The 18,204-nt window shown below is 43.6% G+C and overlaps 1 protein-coding gene across 1 annotated transcript in view; it reads left to right on the top strand.

Annotated features, from left to right (window-relative positions):
* The window catches only part of LOC117442348 (insulin receptor-like), a 125,169-nt gene that overhangs the window by 87,207 nt on the left and 19,758 nt on the right, over positions 1-18,204 (top strand). Inside the window, 8 exon segments of the mRNA XM_034078341.2 lie at positions 2,502-2,710; positions 4,126-4,259; positions 12,841-12,980; positions 13,195-13,339; positions 13,927-14,141; positions 14,771-14,897; positions 16,082-16,332; positions 17,327-17,494. Of these exon segments, the coding sequence (XP_033934232.1) occupies positions 2,502-2,710; positions 4,126-4,259; positions 12,841-12,980; positions 13,195-13,339; positions 13,927-14,141; positions 14,771-14,897; positions 16,082-16,332; positions 17,327-17,494 (1,389 nt within the window).

Here is an 18,204-nt window from a genome sequence, read left to right as displayed (position 1 = left end):
CGGTGTGTGTGTAATCGGTAAAAAGGTCAGCCTGGACTCATCGGAGTGTAATGAGTCCCACTGGCTTCAGACGGGGCAATAACAGAGAGTTTATCAGATCATTACCAGGGACGGGTCAACCGGGACAGCTAATCCAATCACAATTGACACCTAGGCTCTTTCACCAAATGCTGTTTTCCCGATAGGTCAAATTAAACTTGACATGAGCCAATGACATGTAATGTTCAGCCTATTAGCAATTAAGGTGGTGCAAACATGGTGGACATTCGGGGTGCAGTGAGGGATCGTCTTGTTAAATGTTTTTCCATTTCAGAATCCAAAGGTTTCATGTCATACACATAACTACAGGTTCCTTCATGCAAGCTGTGGCCGGTGATTATCAAAGTCAGCTTTATTGTCAATCTTTCGGTTTGTGTGTACCGACAGAGAGATCGAGATACAGTTTCCCACAATCCCGAATACAAAATACAAGTACCGTACTTTTCGGACTATAAGCCGCGACTTTTTCCCCCATTTTTTTTGTACAGCTAACGGCCACTAGGGAACCTCCTAAATCTATGGATTTTACAGGTAAAATTAACCACCTTTAACTCTATGGGCTCTAGGACCGGTCCGCGCCCGCCACCTTTAAGCGGCGGGCTCCAGCAGGAAAAGCTGGAGGCCGGAAAAGAGTGAGACAGGTAGCGCGCCAAAGTAAAAGTGAGAGAGACAGAACGAGAGCAAGACAGACGGACAATTTAGCTGCTGCGGTTTATATGCAGGTGCGCTTTATAGTCCGAAAAGTACGGTATGTAATAGGGGTGTAACGGTACACGTACCCGTACCGAAATTATTCGGTACGGGCCCTTCGGTTCGGTACACGTGTGTACCGAAGTGTACCGAACGAATATAATGTTAAACGTAAAAAATTGAGAACGTGAACAACTTCTTGGAAGTAATCTCCGGTGCTGCGTCGCAGCATTCAGAGTAATTTGCTCCCATTGTGTTCAACGCGTCATAGAGCGAGCAAGTCATTTCATTGGACGAGCTGGTCAGAGGGATGCGTTCAAATGTAGTCAGTGATTTAAGGAACTGTCGAAATGGCGAACGCAGATAAAGTTGAGCTCGAAAATCCTCCAGCATCAATGAAGTCTCCGGTTTGGGAACATTTTGGTTTCGCAGTTACGTACAAGGATGACGGACAAAGACAGGTGGACCGAACCAAAGCTGTTTGTCGGCATTGTTCAACTAACATTGGTTACGCGGCTGGCAATACATCAAACTTGCACACTCATTTGAAAAGGCATCACCCGAACGTGAATATCACCGGTACCAAAAGACTGAAGTGCAAACCCAACTCCCGCTAGCATTTGAGCCTCCACCACTCGCAAAAACATCAGACCGAGCCAAAGCTATTACAAACGGCAAATATCCTTATGTTGCCATGTTAGCAAAGCGCTACCTGGCTGTATCTGCTACTACCTCTGTCCCTAGCGAGAGGGTGTTCTCCACAGCAGGAGACATTGTTAGTGCCAGCAGATCTGCCCTTTCGGCAAGCAATGTGGACAAGTTCATCTTTCTTTCAAAAAACATGAAAATACAATGACAAGCAAGTCCTAATGTCAAACTGGCTGCTTAGGTACAGTACAGTTCAAATACAGATGATTTCAGTTCATCGAAATGCTGCACCTTAATGTTTATTTCATTATATTTTGTATTTATTTGAGTGAATACATTATTCACAGTTTAATAATAATTTAAAAAAAATATGTTATGTTTTGTGATAATTTTCTGCTGTACCGAAAACGTACCGAACCGAACCGTGACCTAAAAACCGAGGTACGTACCGAACCGAAATGTTTGTGAACCGTTACACCCCTAGTATGTAATATACCTATACACAATCAACAGACACATATATACATATCAGATCCCATGGGTGGAATTAGAGTTAGTCCCAGTGGCTGCTTTTGAGGTGAAATTCAATTAAATCTGCTCGGCCTCTGCAGGTTATGTTTCCGTTCTAGTTAGAAAAGAAAACGTGAGAGCTGTCATATAGATCAGTTGGTATAGCGGCGCATGTACTGGTGGTTCAAATCCCGGGTTCAAATCCTATATAGGATCATTTGCTTTGTGTCGTCCCCTTTTCAAAACTACCACTTAAATTAAGGCACTGGTTTCCCGACAAAAAGTATAAAAGGATTGCCTCTAATATCAAGATGATACAATAATCTATTTGTCGGATCGAGTCTGACGTTTTTCAGTCGTCGTCCCTTTGCTGTTTTTTTAGAATAAACAATGTTAATATTTTGTCGTGGTCTGCTGATTCATAGCGTCTGAAACGGTCGACCTACAATCTTTGAGCATATTTAGATTTAGTGGAGCAGTTTTGACTTTAAAGCAGTGGACAAACACTATTTTCTACTATATTTGAATGACTGCAATGAGTTATCCTCCAGATGGCTCAGTCCTGATATTAACCTTTTCCTCCTCTTCCTCCTCTTCCTCCTCTTCCTCCTCAGTTTGCCTGGACAACTGTAAGCACAGTGCGTGCAGCCTGCAGGGTCAGTGCTGCCACGACCAGTGCCTGGGGGGCTGCTCGGAGCCGGGGAACTCCAGCTCCTGCGTGTCCTGCCGGAACCTGCAGCACGGGAACACCTGCGTGGACAAGTGTCCCGCCGGGTTCTACGTGTTCCGGGGCTGGCGCTGCATCAGCTTCTCCTTCTGCCAGGTGGGTCAGAATAACAATATTGATAATAATATATTTAATTTATCAAGCACTTTATCAGGTGCTCAAAGACACTACATACAGTTGTGTTCAAAAGTGTTCATACACTTGTAAAGAAAATGTATTTCATGACAGTCTTGACATTTCAATAATTTCTACAACTCTACAACAAAATTCTACAACTTTTTCTGTGATTGAGTGTTTGGGGCACGAAACAAAAATCATGAAGTTTGGTTGTTTTATGAATTTATAATGGTTCTTCTGAAAATGTGATCAAATCTGCTTGGTCAAAAATATACATATAACAATGATACACATCTGTAATTTGTCCCTTGGCCATTTTCACCTCAATTCGGCGCTTTTGACCACAACTGTAAGTAAAACCGAGGAATAAAACAACATTTATCACAAGGACACAGCATTAATTACACATTCTGAAAAGGTGAGTTATGATATGGCCTCCCTTTTATTTATGAGAGAACTGGCTGAAATAGGATATTCCCATCACGTTTGTATTCCTGCTTTCAGCCCTGCTGGCTACACGGATGTTTGCATGATCGCAGGGTCCACTGTTCTAAAATAAAAGCTGTTGATCGCTTCCCGTTTAAATATCTAAACATCTACAATTTGCATTGGGTAAAAGACATGTGGTTTTACTCAAATAAAACTGTAACACTGGTATTGGACTGTTTTTATTGAGGGACAACGGGTGTCCATTCAGGGGAATTTCAATGTTTAAATACAGGGGAAAAGGGCCATTTTAAAAAGACAGATGTGTGAAAGATATAAAGGGGTACCTTCTTGGAGTAATTGGGACAGTGAATTCAGAAAATAAGTATTATTTGTTAGTCTAGGTCAGTGTTAGTCTAGGTCAGTGCTTCTCAAAGTACCAATATTCCCCCGGACCACTAGGGGGCGCTCATGGGCCAAAATTTCACATTTGAAATAAATAAATACATTTAAGTTTTCCGCACTCTCGCGGGAATATCTCCGCAATGGAGCGAGCTTAAGTTTCACTTTCAACTGCATGATATAGCCCAGATAAACACCTTCATCACACATATTGCCACTTGTTTGTACCATTTTCAGGCGATTTGTAAAAAACGATGTGTTTTTGGATATTTGTGGAGTTAGGTGGTCTTCGAGTGTTTTTGTATTGGTTAAGTGGTCCTTGGTATGAACAAGTTTGAGAAACACTGGTCTAGGTAAATGTAAATAAAAAACATATTGGAAATATACAAATAATGCTAAAATGACTGAAGGGTTCCCAGAAATCATTATATGTATTAAAACAAAACACACCTATATTGGTTTTATTGACTTAAAGTGACTTAAAGTAATCGTTTTAGACGGAGTAAACATCCTATCTTGGTGTCAACGTGTGTGTTTTATTTGTGTTTTCCTTGTTTTAAATCCAGGAGCTCCACAACCAGTGTACTCAGAGTAAGAAGTTGAACCAGGACCGAGAGCAGGGCTGCCACGAGTACGTCATCCACAACGGAGCCTGCATCCCCGAGTGCCCCTCGGGATACACCACCATCAACTCCACTACGTACGTCACACACACACACACACACACACGCACACACACACACACACCTGTAAGGCCACTATAAACAGTGCTGTGTTATTGACGCTGCCATTATTACCTGATCAGTGATGTAACTGTCACCCCCAACAAACGCTCGCGGTGTGACTGCAGGAGGAACAGGTGCATTGTGGTCACTCGACACACTCAATAACATTTGCACACGGGAGATGATCAAACAAAAAGGCAAAGAGTATTTTTCCACTATGGAAAATCTGCTGGGGGAAACATCACTGCTGCTTTGTGTTCCTCTTTGTCGAACGTAAACACCGTGTTGAGCTGTTAGAAAACACAGCTTCATGATCCAGGCCATGACAAATGAAATAAATAACAGAAACTCACAGGTTAAACTAGTAGCTGTAAAAACATATGACCTTAAATAAATAACATTTAACATATATTTACATGACCTGCTTTTCATGTCAATGTGTGTGGGGGTTAGGTATTACTTTAACTACACTTAACCAGAGGTGGAAGGAGTACTCAAATACTTTACTGAGGTAAAACTAGCCCTTCTATAGTGTACAAATAAAATTCCTGCATTCAAAATCATACTCAAGTAAAAGTCCAAAAGTATTATAAATACAAAATATACTTTAAGTCCCTTATAATTTAGTATCCCTATTTTCAGAAACGTATATAGGAAATCATTGATTATAATTATGAATGCATAAATGTCACTTTAACATAGCAGCTGGAAAGGTGGGGTTCATTTTAATTACTGTATATTCTGCTGGGTAGCTTAAACTATACATTATCATTTATTAATTGATTCATATGTTGTATTTAAAAAAGCTAAATCTGAAAGTAACTGGTAACTTAAGGTGTAAGATACATGTAGTAGAGTATGTAGTGGCTCAAAAGTGTAAAATAGCGTGATGTGAAAATACTAATTGAAGTACAACTACCTTACATTTTTACTTAAGTACAGTACTTGCACAAATAGACATTTAACTTCATTTTCTCTAGTATTTCTCTATCCTCAGTGACCTGAAGGGGTTCAGATGCATGTCAGTTATACCAGTAAAGCAGAGAAATTGTGTCGAGGTTTAGGAAGTTTTGATATTTAAAAATAGCATGATGTGAATATACTTATTGAAGTACAACTACCTTACATTGTTTTGTATTAAGTACAGTACTTGAATACATGTAGTGACGTTCTGCCACTGCACTGTACCCTTATCGTGAGTCCTCTGTCTGTCTGTGCGTGCGTGGAAAGTGGAAAAAAAGGGTGCTAATATCAGGATCTATTTTTAAAATTGCCGGTGTCTAAATATGCCACAAAAGCAGAGTAAAGTGTCTCGTGTCTCTACGCACAAAGGCAAACCTCAGACAAAAGTTAATGAAGACTTCTTACTAAAATGTTTTAAGTCATAATGACAATCATTGATCAAGTAAGGGGTGGGAATTAATAAGCATTTGCTTCCTCCTACTCCCTTTCGGACACATATGATTTATTATTATTATTAATATGAAGACTTTTTTTGTTTTTTTTGTTGAATATACAAATATTACCATGAATGTGGATAAATACTGTATTATAACAATACGGTATTCTGTTTTTCACATTTGTTATTTTTTATTTGTTAATTTTTAATCTGTTGTAGACTGAAAATGAAAAAAAAGTATTTCTTAAATCTTTGTAATTTCAAGTAGTTCAAGATAAAATAAGAAAACTGTCCTTATAAGAAATTGATATGGCTTTGACTAGCTGCCTTTTTATTTTTCAGAAGCTTGCTTGAATTAATTATACATAAAATAAACTGTATGGCTTTGTATTTATTTAGGATTACTGTCACAGACTATTTACTGTAAGCATTTCTTTCAGAAGGTGGTGAACCGGCATCTTACACACACACTTGATTTTCACATAAATCCATTTGTCCCCGTCCCAATGGAAAAGCACATGCAAAGCCGTATCAGTAGTGTGTGTTTAGGCTGTGACCGAAGTCCTTTGCCGAGTGAGAAACCACGTTGTGTCGGTGTGCAGACGCAGAGACATTAAAGGAGTGTGAGGAGGGAATGAAGACGAGAGAGAGAGAAATAAGCTGTGTTTTTCCGAGTGTGTTCTAATAAGAGAAGGATGTTTTCCGTCTGCAGCTGGAAGCCATGTATGTGTGTGTGTGCCGAGCGTGTTTGTGACTACATTAGCTCGCTCCCAGTGAAGCGTTTGGTCGGGGGACTTTTTCCAGGTGCAGTCTGGGGGAAGAGAGAAGGTGTTTTATGTATCTATACATAGGTAGATGTTGATGCAGGTAAATAACACGCGTTCAAACCCAGCAGGACTTTCTCCACTAATGTATCTCTTTGTGTGTTTGTGTAAGATACTGACTTTCTGCCTGCAGGGATTATCAGGTGCTCAGACAGAAAAGAACATTGCGTTAAGTCTCAGTCACACACCCCGAGGCATCCGGCAGAATGGTGTGTGTGTGTGTGATGTGATAAACAGGTCTTCTTCTTCATTGGTATTCTGACGCAGGGTCTCGGTGAGCGTCTGTTCAGCTGCCATGCTTTGGTTATAGCGAGAAACAGGCGTCATCGCAGTGGCTTACCAAGACACACACGCAGACACATACAAACAAACACGCAGACAGTCAAGCAGACGACAGACATTGTACATATATGTACACAACATCCGCTCTAAATGTAGACTTAAACATCCCACTGAGGCGGAGATCTGCCTTCTCGTTTATGTCCATCGAGCTCTGGGATATGCTTCAAGTTAACCTGTTCTGCTTTTTCCTTTCCCTGTCGTGTGTTATATAGATTTTTGTGCATTTAAATGTTCTGCAAATAGTTATTATTTACAACTAAAAGCTTAATTTAAGTTAATTAAAAGTTAAAGGGGCCCGATCATGCTCATTATCAGGTTTATTTGTGTGCTTTGTTAAAAAAAAAAAGGTCTTTATTTTTGCTTTATTCGTTGATTTTGTATTCATGTTACTTTAATTATTGGTTTGTAAGCAGCTGTGATGGACAGACCATCTCTTTTTAACTAAGTGGCACAATAAGACTTTCTTCTCTTAGCTCCTTTCTGTCATGAGCTGTATATAAACGGCTTAAAGTCTACATGTTTTGTGAATTGTCTCATATTCATAGAGTGGAACAAAATAATGAAATAAATAAGCTGGCTGTGGATCTGCCCAGAAACAACGGCAGGCTCCTGCAGATGTTTCTCTCAGAGCCGGAGTCACAGAGTTCATCCGGACAGATGAGCGCTGGCCCTTTAAGAGCCTGTCTGCCTGTGTGTCTGTGTTTTTCACTACAACGGCCCCAAAACATTCTCCCTTTCTGCACTGCAACTCGAGCATTACTTTTCAGAAGCTCAATATATGATTTTCCATGTGGGGAGAGAAAGAGAGGGAGAGACAAAATATCCTTTTTTCTTCTGACTGTTGCAGTGTGTTTCCACTCACACAGAAGCAGTGGTGGAAAAAGTACTAGATATTTTACCCAAGAAAAGGTATCGATACCAAATTGTAAGAAAAACACTGTTGCAAGTAAAACTCCTGCATTCAATATTTTACTTAGTGAAGTATATTCAACCACTGCCCTGAAGTCATAGAGGGAAAACAGTCCTCTGATTGATCAAATATTACAGCATGATAAAACAGAGAATCCATGTGCAATATGTGGCATGTTCCCCCTCAGGACGGGTGGAACAGCCACTCAAGGAATCAGTGTTTCAGTGATTCGTGTCACCATGGATCTATAGCTTAGCCTGGCCTTTTAGGGGGGCATGATCTGTGTGTACGTCTGTGTGTGCTTCCTGGGAAGGAGGGGGGATTATAGCAAGAGTTGCTTAAACATATAATTAAGTCAGGGTGAGCTTACAGATAGGAGTGCATGCAGAGGTTGCATGGTCCCTGCAGCAACAACGTCCTTTAACTGTTCCATGTGCTGCTTTAGGGTTAACACAGTGGTGCAGTGATGACGAGTTTTTGTAGATCTGTGACAAACATACGTTTATGATACTTACAGGTTTTGTTCAGCAGGATAATCTCTACATATTAACACCACTTCACGATTTTTTAAATAAAAAGCTAATGTTGGGCTATAAAGGAACTACAGCACGGTCACATGACTTCAGGTCACCACCGCTAAGCTAAAGGCGGCTAATGCTGGGCTATAAAGGAACTACAGCACGGTCACACGACTTCACGTCACCACCGCTAAGCTAAAGGCGGCTAATGCTGGGCTATAAAGGAACTACAGCACGGTCACACACGACTTCACGTCACCACCGCTAAGCTAAAGGAGGCTAATGCTGGGCTATAAAGGAACTACAGCACGGTCACATGACTTTCACGTCACCACCGCTAAGCTAAGGCGGCTAATGCTGGGCTATAAAGGAACTACAGCACGGTCACATGACTTCACGTCACCACCGCTAAGGTAAAGGTGGCTAATGTTGGGCTATAGAGGAACTACAGCACGTTCACATGACTTCACGTCACCACCGCTAAGCTAAAGGCGGCTAATGCTGGGCTATAAAGGAACTACAGCACGGTCACATGACTTCACGTCACCACCGCTAAGCTAAAGGCGGCAAATGTTGGGCTATAAAGGAACTACAGCACAGATCACATGACTTCACGTCACCACCGCCTAAGCTAAAGGAGGCTAATGTTGGGCTATAAAGGAACTACAGCACGGTCACATGACTTCAGGTCACCACCGCCAAGCTAAAGGAGGCTAATGTTGGGCTATAAAGGAACTACAGCACAGGTCACATGACTTCACGTAACCACCACTAAGCTAAAGGTGGCTAATGTTGGGCTATAAAGAACTACAGCACAGTCACATGACTTCACAGTCACCACCGCTAAGCTAAAGGTGGCTAATGTTGGGCTATAAAGAAACTACAGCACGGTCACATGACTTCACATCACCACCGCTAAGCTAAATGCGGCTAATGTTAGGCGTTAAGTCGTCTCATTTAGACACTTGTTAGCAGTTTTTTAAATCCACCAGTGGGGTATTTACTGACTTATTTACTGACTTATTTAATGTCGTAGAACAAGACGTGAAAATCTCTTCAGCTTGACCTTCAGGTTAAAAACCCAAAACATTGAGCTAAACACGAGGGAACTGGATTAGGAAAGGGCCAACTAATCTCTGGGTTTTAGGACTCATTCCTGCACCACTCTATTCTGCTTTGACGCAACTCTCTCCCTGTTGGAGTTTTAAAACTAATTTGGATCGATTCAAAATCAAAAAAAAAATCTGTGTCTTTGACATATTTCCTTTTTTTGTTCGGAGCAATACGTTTATGATTTATAGCCGACCAACCACAAACCCGTGTTTTAGTTTACTTCTTCTGCAGACCTTTGTGTTTATGATGTCAGGGCTGGAAGTGGAGCTAAAGAGCGGTATTATGTTCTTTGGAGAGAAAAAGTTCTTGTTTTTTTGTGAATGAAGCGTCGGCTCTCTTTTCTCCAGCGGCGTGCACCCAGGCCTGCCTTTTGTGAATGGACTTCCTGAAAGGCAGCGCTATCAATGCCTCAATGCTTGGTGTGTGTGTGTGTGTGTGTGTGTGTGTGTGTGTGTGTGGTGTGTGTGTGTGTGTGTGTGTGTGTGTGTGTGTGTGTGTGTGTGTGTGTGTGTGTGGTGTGTGTGTGTGTGTGTGTGTGTGTGTGTGTGTGTGTGTGTGTGTGTTGTGTGTGTTGTGTGTGTGTGTGTGTGTGTGTGTGTGTGCGTGCGCGTGTGCAAGAACATGTTTGCAGTGAGAGGAAGCCACTCATAGAGCTGAGAGAGAAACAGAGGATGCTTGTTAGGAAGTGCAGCTGGTGTTTGTGTTGTCTGCAATCCCGTGTGTGTGTGTGTGTGTGTGTGTGTGTGTGTGTGTGTGTGTGTGTGTGTGTGTGTGTGTGTGTGTGTGTGTGGTGTGTGTGTGTGTGTGTGTGTGTGTGTGTGTGTGTGTGTGTGTGTTATACATGCAATAGAAGTAATTGATGCAAAGGATGAGAAAGCTCTCTCGTCTATCCCCCAGTGGTAATAAATATGAAGGCGGCTCAGATGTGGATGAGAGATTGCGTAATCTAGTTCCTCTCCTCAAAGCCTATAGATTCATTTTGGGAATTATCTAATTAATTAGGAGATTTATAAAGATTCACCTCATCAGCTCATTTATGGAAAGGCTCTCATTTAAGTCATCAGAGGGGACACATGTTGATGTAGAAGAGACATGGAGAAGAGGGGACACAACATGCCCCTTTCACACCAGCGCCTTTTCAGCTCCGGCTCGGAGCTAGAGCCTGAAAAGCGCTGGGTTTTCCAGTTCACACCGGAGCTGCGCCGGCTCTTAGCTCCGGAATCCGCTTCATTTCCAGCTCCAAAAAATTGTCGGTCCAGAGGCAAGAGCTTTGGAGCTAAGAGGTGACGTCGCTTACGTCGAGGCGTGCAGGAAACTAAACCCACCTCCCATGGGTCGACTGTCATGCCTGCCTACAAGCAGTAGTGCCTATAAACACACTTTATAAAGTCAGGCAGCACTAACCAGGCTTCGTGTGATTCTGTTTATTTGTACCTTACTTTGACCATCCGTTCACTGTTATCGATCATTGTGGAGAGAGGCAGACGTGTTGTTTTGTATTATTGCAGCTATCGGATGCAAGTAGTCAGTTTAGCTTCGGTTGCTATGCTAACATCACCCGTTTTATACCAGAGAAACTTTCATAACAGTGTTGTGATACCAAACAGTGTCAATTCAGACTGACACACATTCACTTAGGCTAAGGGGAACTGGGGATATGCATCAGCTGCTTGTGTGAGTCGGACAGTGAATACTTTAGAGCGGCCGCTGCAGTGCGAGCTAACCGGGAGCTAACGGGAGAATACACTCTGTGGAAGAGCAGCACTGCAGCGGTCGGTAAATGCTGCAGAAACACATGAATAAACAATGAACCACGGCACTCTGGAGAAAAGTATAAGGTTGGAGAAGTCGTTATTCAATTTATTCTGGCTTCGTGTGATTAAAAGCAACACGATCATCGACCCGACGCAGTTGTTGTTGTGAGCGCCGTAATGGCTGCCGTTGGATGGCAAATCAGCGATGTAAACGGTGACGTCATGACGCAGCAAGGGCAGCTCTGGAGCGCCAGTGGGCGGTGTGCACAGAGCGGGAGCTGAAAAGGGAAACCGGAGCTGAAGCAGAAAAGCTCCCGCTCGGAGCTAGAAACTGAAAAGCGCTGGTGTGAAAGCCGCATTTGAGAAACATGCATTTTGTTTTTGTTATATTTAGTTAGTTTTGGAGGTACACAATTCATAAATCTTGCCCCAACTTTGATTACTAGAAAGTCTTTGTTATTTTATATTTGGCTGTCAATTTTCCACAAGTATATTTATTAAATTAGTCTTTTATTATAGGCAGAGAACATAAGGTAAAAATAGTGAACAGAAATCTCAGATTTAAATCCAAAATGCATGCCTGTTGAATTCAGAATTGAGTTCAGTGAATAAAAGACATGTCTCTCAGTTAAAAACCAGAGAAAAGGGGGGGGGGGTTACCTTGGTTGCTGATTGGCTAATGGTTACACAAGACAACACATCGTTATGACATCACAAAGTGGCCAAAATCTGATCAGCTCGTTTTCAGACAGGTTTTTATAGAAATGGATCAAAAAGAGAGAGAATCTTTGTTCCTGAAACTTTCAGAGTCTCTTTCCACAGAGGGGACACATGTTGATGTAGAAGAGACATGAAGAAGAGGGGACACATGTTGATGTATAAGAGACATGGAGAAGAGGGGACACATGTTGATGTAGAAGAGACATGAAGAAGAGGGGACACATGTTGATGTAGAAGAGACATGAAGAAGAGGGGACACATGTTGATGTAGAAGAGACATGAAGAAGAGGGGACACATGTTGATGTAGAAGAGACATGAAGAAGAGGGGACACATGTTGATGTAGAAGAGACATGAAGAAGAGGGGACACATGTTGATGTAGAAGAGACATGAAGAAGAGGGGACACATGTTGATGTAGAAGAGACATGAAGAAGAGGGGACACATGTTGATGTAGAAGAGACATGAAGAAGAGGGGACACATGTTGATGTAGAAGAGACATGAGGAAGAGGGGACACATGTTGATGTAGAAGAGACATGGAGAAGAGGGGACACATGTTGATGTAGAAGAGACATGGAGAGGAGGGGACACATGTTGATGTAGAAGAGACATGGAGAAGAGGGGACACATGTTGATGTAGAAGAGACATGAAGAAGAGGGGACACGTGTTGATGTAGAAGAGACATGGAGAAGAGGGGACACGTGTTGATGTAGAAGAGACATGAAGAAGAGGGGACACATGTTGATGTAGAAGAGACATGGAGAAGAGGGGACACATGTTGATGTAGAAGAGACATGAAGAAGAGGGGACACATGTTGATGTAGAAGAGACATGGAGAAGAGGGGACACGTGTTGATGTAGAAGAGACATGAAGAAGAGGGGACACATGTTGATGTAGAAGAGACATGAAGAAGTGGATTTTACATAACAGGTGACCTCTAACACGTGTCCTTCTGTCTCTTCTGTCTCTGCAGGCTGACCTGTTCCCCGTGCGCCGGCCTCTGTCCCAAACTGTGTGTGGGCAATAAGACCATCGACTCGGTGATGTCCGCCCAGGCTCTGAGAGGATGCACGGTTCTCCACGGCAACATGATCATCAAGATCAGAGGAGGAAGTGAGTACTGCTGCATCGAGCCTCTGCTGCTCCACTATGGATCAATTCCAATCCAGCCCCAACACCCTCTCCTTACCCGCCTCCTGTCTGAGGGTTCTTCATATTATCTACCGCTCCGAACCAACTAGTCGGGAGAGGAAGTGATTTTACGCTCTAACAGGAAGTCTGCATTAACCCTGACTTAACCATGGATGTGTGTTGTATCTCCCTGCAGATAACATCGCTGCGGAGCTGGAGGCGAGTCTGGGTCAGCTGGAGGAGATCACGGGCTACCTGACGGTCCGCAGAGCCTACGCCCTCGTCTCCCTCTCCTTCCTCCGGAAACTACACGTCATCAGGGGAGAGCATCTGGAGGGAGAGTGAGTCGGCTTCCCTGTCTTCACTCCTCAACTCTGGCCTCCTCTAACATGTCTCCTCTGTCCTCAATTCCTCTTTTGGTCGTCTTCTCCCTTTTCTCTGACCTTTTCTACTCTCCTCCTTTCTCTAATCCCTTTGTTCCCTGTTCCCTTGTCTCCTCTCCTCTGTCTTTCTTCCTTTCAACTTCTCTCTTCTTACCTTGTCTCCTGTCCTTTCATCTCTTCTCCACCTTTCCCCTGTCTTTTCCTCTTCCTCTCCCCTTGTCTCCTGCCACCTTGTTTCCTCTCCTCTCCTCAACCAGTTTCTTCTTACTCTCCTTTTCTTTCCTCTACCCTTGTCTCCTGTGATCTGCTCTCCTATCCCTTCCTTTCCTTTGTCTATTTCTTTCCTGTGTTCTCTTCTTCCTTTCTTTTTCATCTACTACTATTATCTCCTCTCCTTTTTAATTTAATTGAACAAGGACCATGTATAAAAATACATTCATCCCAAAAAGAGAAGCTATATGCCGGATTAAAGCTAAAAGCTAAGTTCTCCTCTGTCCTCCTCTCCTAAACAAACATGGTGTCTTCTCTCCCTCTCTCCCTCTCAGTGTGTTTGCCTTCTACGCTCTGGATAACCAGAACCTCAGGGAGCTCTGGGATTGGTCCAAACACAACCTGACCATCCGGCGCGGCCGCACCTTCTTCCACTACAACTCCAAACTCTGCTTGTCGGAGATCAGGAAGATGGAGGAGGTGACGGGAACCAAGGAGAGGAACCAGAAGAGCGACATCGCTGTGAGGAACAACGGGGACCAGGCCTCCTGTAAGACCAGCAGATATTTAACACCTTATTGATTAAATGTATATATATTTGTTGTCACATTATACATTATAACATGCTGGTGACAACAACATTACAATCATGTAACAAAAGGCCAGCAAGGCGATACAAAATGAAAGGCTATGGATATGTCTGAAGATACATGTAACTATTGTTCCAGTCAAATGTCTTTGTTTTGAGTTTTTTATTGAGTACATTTTTCCCACTTTCTGTTGAGTCGTGTTTCTTCTCAATTCCGTTTTTCCATCAAAAATATTTCTTCCACAATTGTTGAAAAAGTGTATTTTAAAGTCAGAATGAGAAAACCTGTATTCGTCACATAGTGGGGACATGTACAGCGTTCCAAATCAAACCAAAGAGTAGACTTAAATATTAAATAAAGAGGTAAGAAAAAGTTTATACAATCTATTCAAATAAATACAAATCTATAGTAAATAAAACAGAACAAAATCAGCATTAACAAAATGATTATTAACCTGAAAATCAGAACCAGTACGAAGTGTCTGAAGTTCATTTTTCTCTTTTAACCTCTTAATGTCCTCGTATGTGTGAGCCCGCCTGGAACTACCCTGTTTCTGAGTCTGACTTCTTTCTGGTGTGTTTCCTCTCAGGTGAGACCAAGCCGCTGAAGTTCACCGTGATGAAGACCACCTCCAACATGATCATGCTGAAGTGGGAGCCCTTCTGGCCGTTAGACTTCAGAGACCTGCTGGGATTCATGGTTCTCTACAAGGAGGCGTAAGTACTCACACTCACCCTGGGAAGTTTCCTTACTCCGGCACAAAACAAGTTTATTACGTTTAAGTCTTTATGTACCTGGGTTTTAAGATATTACATCACATGTTAGACGCTTTTATCCAAAGCGACTTCCATACTCAACACTGTGGGCAATTTCCCAGGGACACAACGACATGCTGACTGCAGTGGGGTTTGAACCTGTGACCCCCTGATCCCAACACCAACGCACAACCCACTGCGCCACACGCCTCCCATATGTAACGTTTAGGATCAGGTGCATTCAAAGGACATGAACAGATCAATCGTATTCAAAGGTTTTATTGTCATACGCACAAAGCAGTTCTGACCCGAGCTCCTCCAACAATGCAACATATATAATAAAATACAAAATAAAAGTTTAACTACCGTACTTGTCGGACTATAAAGCGCACCTGCATATATGCCGCAGCAGCTAAAATGTCCGTCTGTCTTGCTCTCGTTCTGTCTCTCGGTTCCACTTTTACTTTGGCGCGCTACTAGTCTCACTCTTTTCCGGCCTCCAGCTTTTCCTGCTGGAGCCCGCCGCTTAAAGGTGGCGGGCGCGGACGGTCCTAGAGCCCGTAGAGTTAAAGGTGGTTAATCTTACCTGTAAAATCCATAGATGTAGGAGGTCCCCTAGTGGCCGTTAGCTGTACAAAGAAAATGGGGGAAAAAGTCGCGGCTTGTAGTCCGAAAAGTACGGTATTTCTTTCTGTGAGTCACACTACAGTTTAAAATATGTTAAACACTTATTTGCTGTCCAACGGGCGCTGCCAGGTATGACGTTCATATCCGTATGCCTATATATGGCAGGACAATGCGACACAGCTGAGTTTCGGGAAGCGGTAGAGTCTTTTGACCGTGTTCTTTTAGTTCTATTTTGATACGGATAACTTTTAGTTACTTTGAAGCGTTTGTCTTCATGTTTGTATGCCGCCTTGATCAAAGAATAAATCTGATGTGATTCAACGCTACCGCGATCTCCGCAAAGTTTATTTGGAAGCAAAGCGCGTCATGATGTGGATATTAAATGTAGAAACGGATTAAAATTCCACGACAAACTTAGATATGTGTTTAAAATATACAAAGAATAGGGATATATCTTTACAATCTCCTCAGATGTGTCGCTGTGTTTTGATGTTTCTCTGACCCCCCCCCCCCCGCAGGCCGTACAGGAACGTGACGGAGTTCGACGGGCAGGATGCGTGCGGCTCCAACAGCTGGGCGATCGCAGACGTGGACCCTCCGGCCCGCTCCACGGACGGGAAGAAGGCGGACGACCCGGGTCACCTGATCCGCCCGCTGAAGCCCTGGACCCAGTACGCCATCATGGTGAAGACCCAGCTGTCCGCCTCCGACGAGCACGAGGTGCAGGGCGCCAAGAGCAAGATCATCTACGTCCGCACCAACGCCACCAGTGAGTTGAACTACCAGACCAACACACACACATCACACACAATAACACACTACACACAACACACACACACACACACACACACACACACACACACACACACACAGACGCGCGCGCGCACACGCACACACACACTACACACACACACACAGACTCGCGCGCACACACACACACAACACACACACACACACACACTCGCTCTCTCTCGCTCGCGCGCGCGCGCGCGCGCGCGCCACACGCGCGCGCGCGCGCGCTCTGCACACACGCGCGCGCGCGCGCGCGCACACACGCGCGCGCGCGCGCGCACACACACACACACGCGCGCGCACACACACACACGCACACACACACACACACACACACACACACACACACACGCGCGCGCGCGCGCGCGCTCACACACACACACACACACGCTCTCGCGCGCGCGCACACACACACACCACACACACACACACACACACACTCTCGCTCTCTCGCTCTCTCACACACACACACACTCTCTCTCGCTCTCTCTCACACACACACACACACTCTCTCTCTCACACACACACACTCGCACACACACACACACACACACACACACACACTCTCTCTCTCTCTCTCTCTCTCTCTCACACACACACACACACACAACGTCAAGAAGTCTAAGTGCTCTTTTATTATAAATATGAAATTGCTTGTTAAAATGTTGTACGGCTAAATCCATCACTATGTGTTGCAAGTAATCTTGAAACCAATAGTGATTCAAATAATGGTCATTATGGTTTTGACAATAAATGTGAAGCTCTACTTTGACTCCAGATGTTTGATTGGCCCGTGTTGTCTGACTCGCTGCATTTTAAAACACTTAATGCTTTATCACACATGCTGCATTTAATTCTGCTGTTGTTTTTATCACAATAGACGATAAGTAGTATTGAAGTCGGTGTAAATGTGGCCAAAAGTCATATTCCAACTATGTCTTCCTGACTGTTCCCCCCCCCCCCCCCCTCAGAGCCCTCTGTTCCTCTGGACCCCATCTCCTCCTCCAACTCCTCCTCTCAGATCATCCTGAGGTGGAAGCCCCCCACCAGCCCCAACGGGAACATCACCCACTACCGGGTCATCTGCCGCAAGCAGAGCGAGGACCGAGACCTGTACAAGTTCGACTACTGCCTGCAAGGTCAGAGTCCACAGACTGAGCCTCAGACCGGCTCCTCACCTCCAGACATAGATAACATACCTGTGGAGTGTACTGTCGTGTGTTAAAGTGCGTGTTGTCTTCGGGTAGATTCGTTTCTTGGACCCTTAAAATAGTCAGCTGTTGCTAACTAGTATCCTGTAAATCAGGGGTGTCAAACTCAATTTCATCGCGGGCCACATTAGCATTGTAAATATATATGTAAATATGTAAATATATAAATATACATATACAATATATATATAAAATAATGTATTACATTACATTATTGCCTCTAATTGGATTATTATCGGATAGGGTAATAACTAACTACGTTTGAAAGCAGAAATCCAGGGCAAATAATTGCAAGTCTCTTCAGTGCCCAAACGAGATGCATTGTGGGACATGTAGTTTGTGGGCCACCTGCTTCTGTAAAGTGGCATGTAACCGTATTAATAAACGTATTATATTCTTTGCAAGCTCTTGCGGGGGCCACAAAAAATGAAGTCGTGGGCCGGATTTGGCCCCCGGGCCTTGAGTTTGACACCCCTGCTGTAAATGGACTGTACTTATATAGCGCTTTATCCAGTCTTTACGACCCCTCAAAGCGCTTTACATACTACATGTCATTCACCCATTCATACAAAGCAGTACCACTTGCTCTAGGACCTAACATTCACACACATTCACACGCCGTTGGCCATCGGGAGCAA

This window comes from Pseudochaenichthys georgianus, unplaced genomic scaffold (assembly GCF_902827115.2).
Source record: "Pseudochaenichthys georgianus unplaced genomic scaffold, fPseGeo1.2 scaffold_414_arrow_ctg1, whole genome shotgun sequence".
NCBI classification, from domain to species: domain Eukaryota; kingdom Metazoa; phylum Chordata; class Actinopteri; order Perciformes; family Channichthyidae; genus Pseudochaenichthys; species Pseudochaenichthys georgianus.
This window is presented reverse-complemented; position numbering and strand designations above follow the sequence as displayed.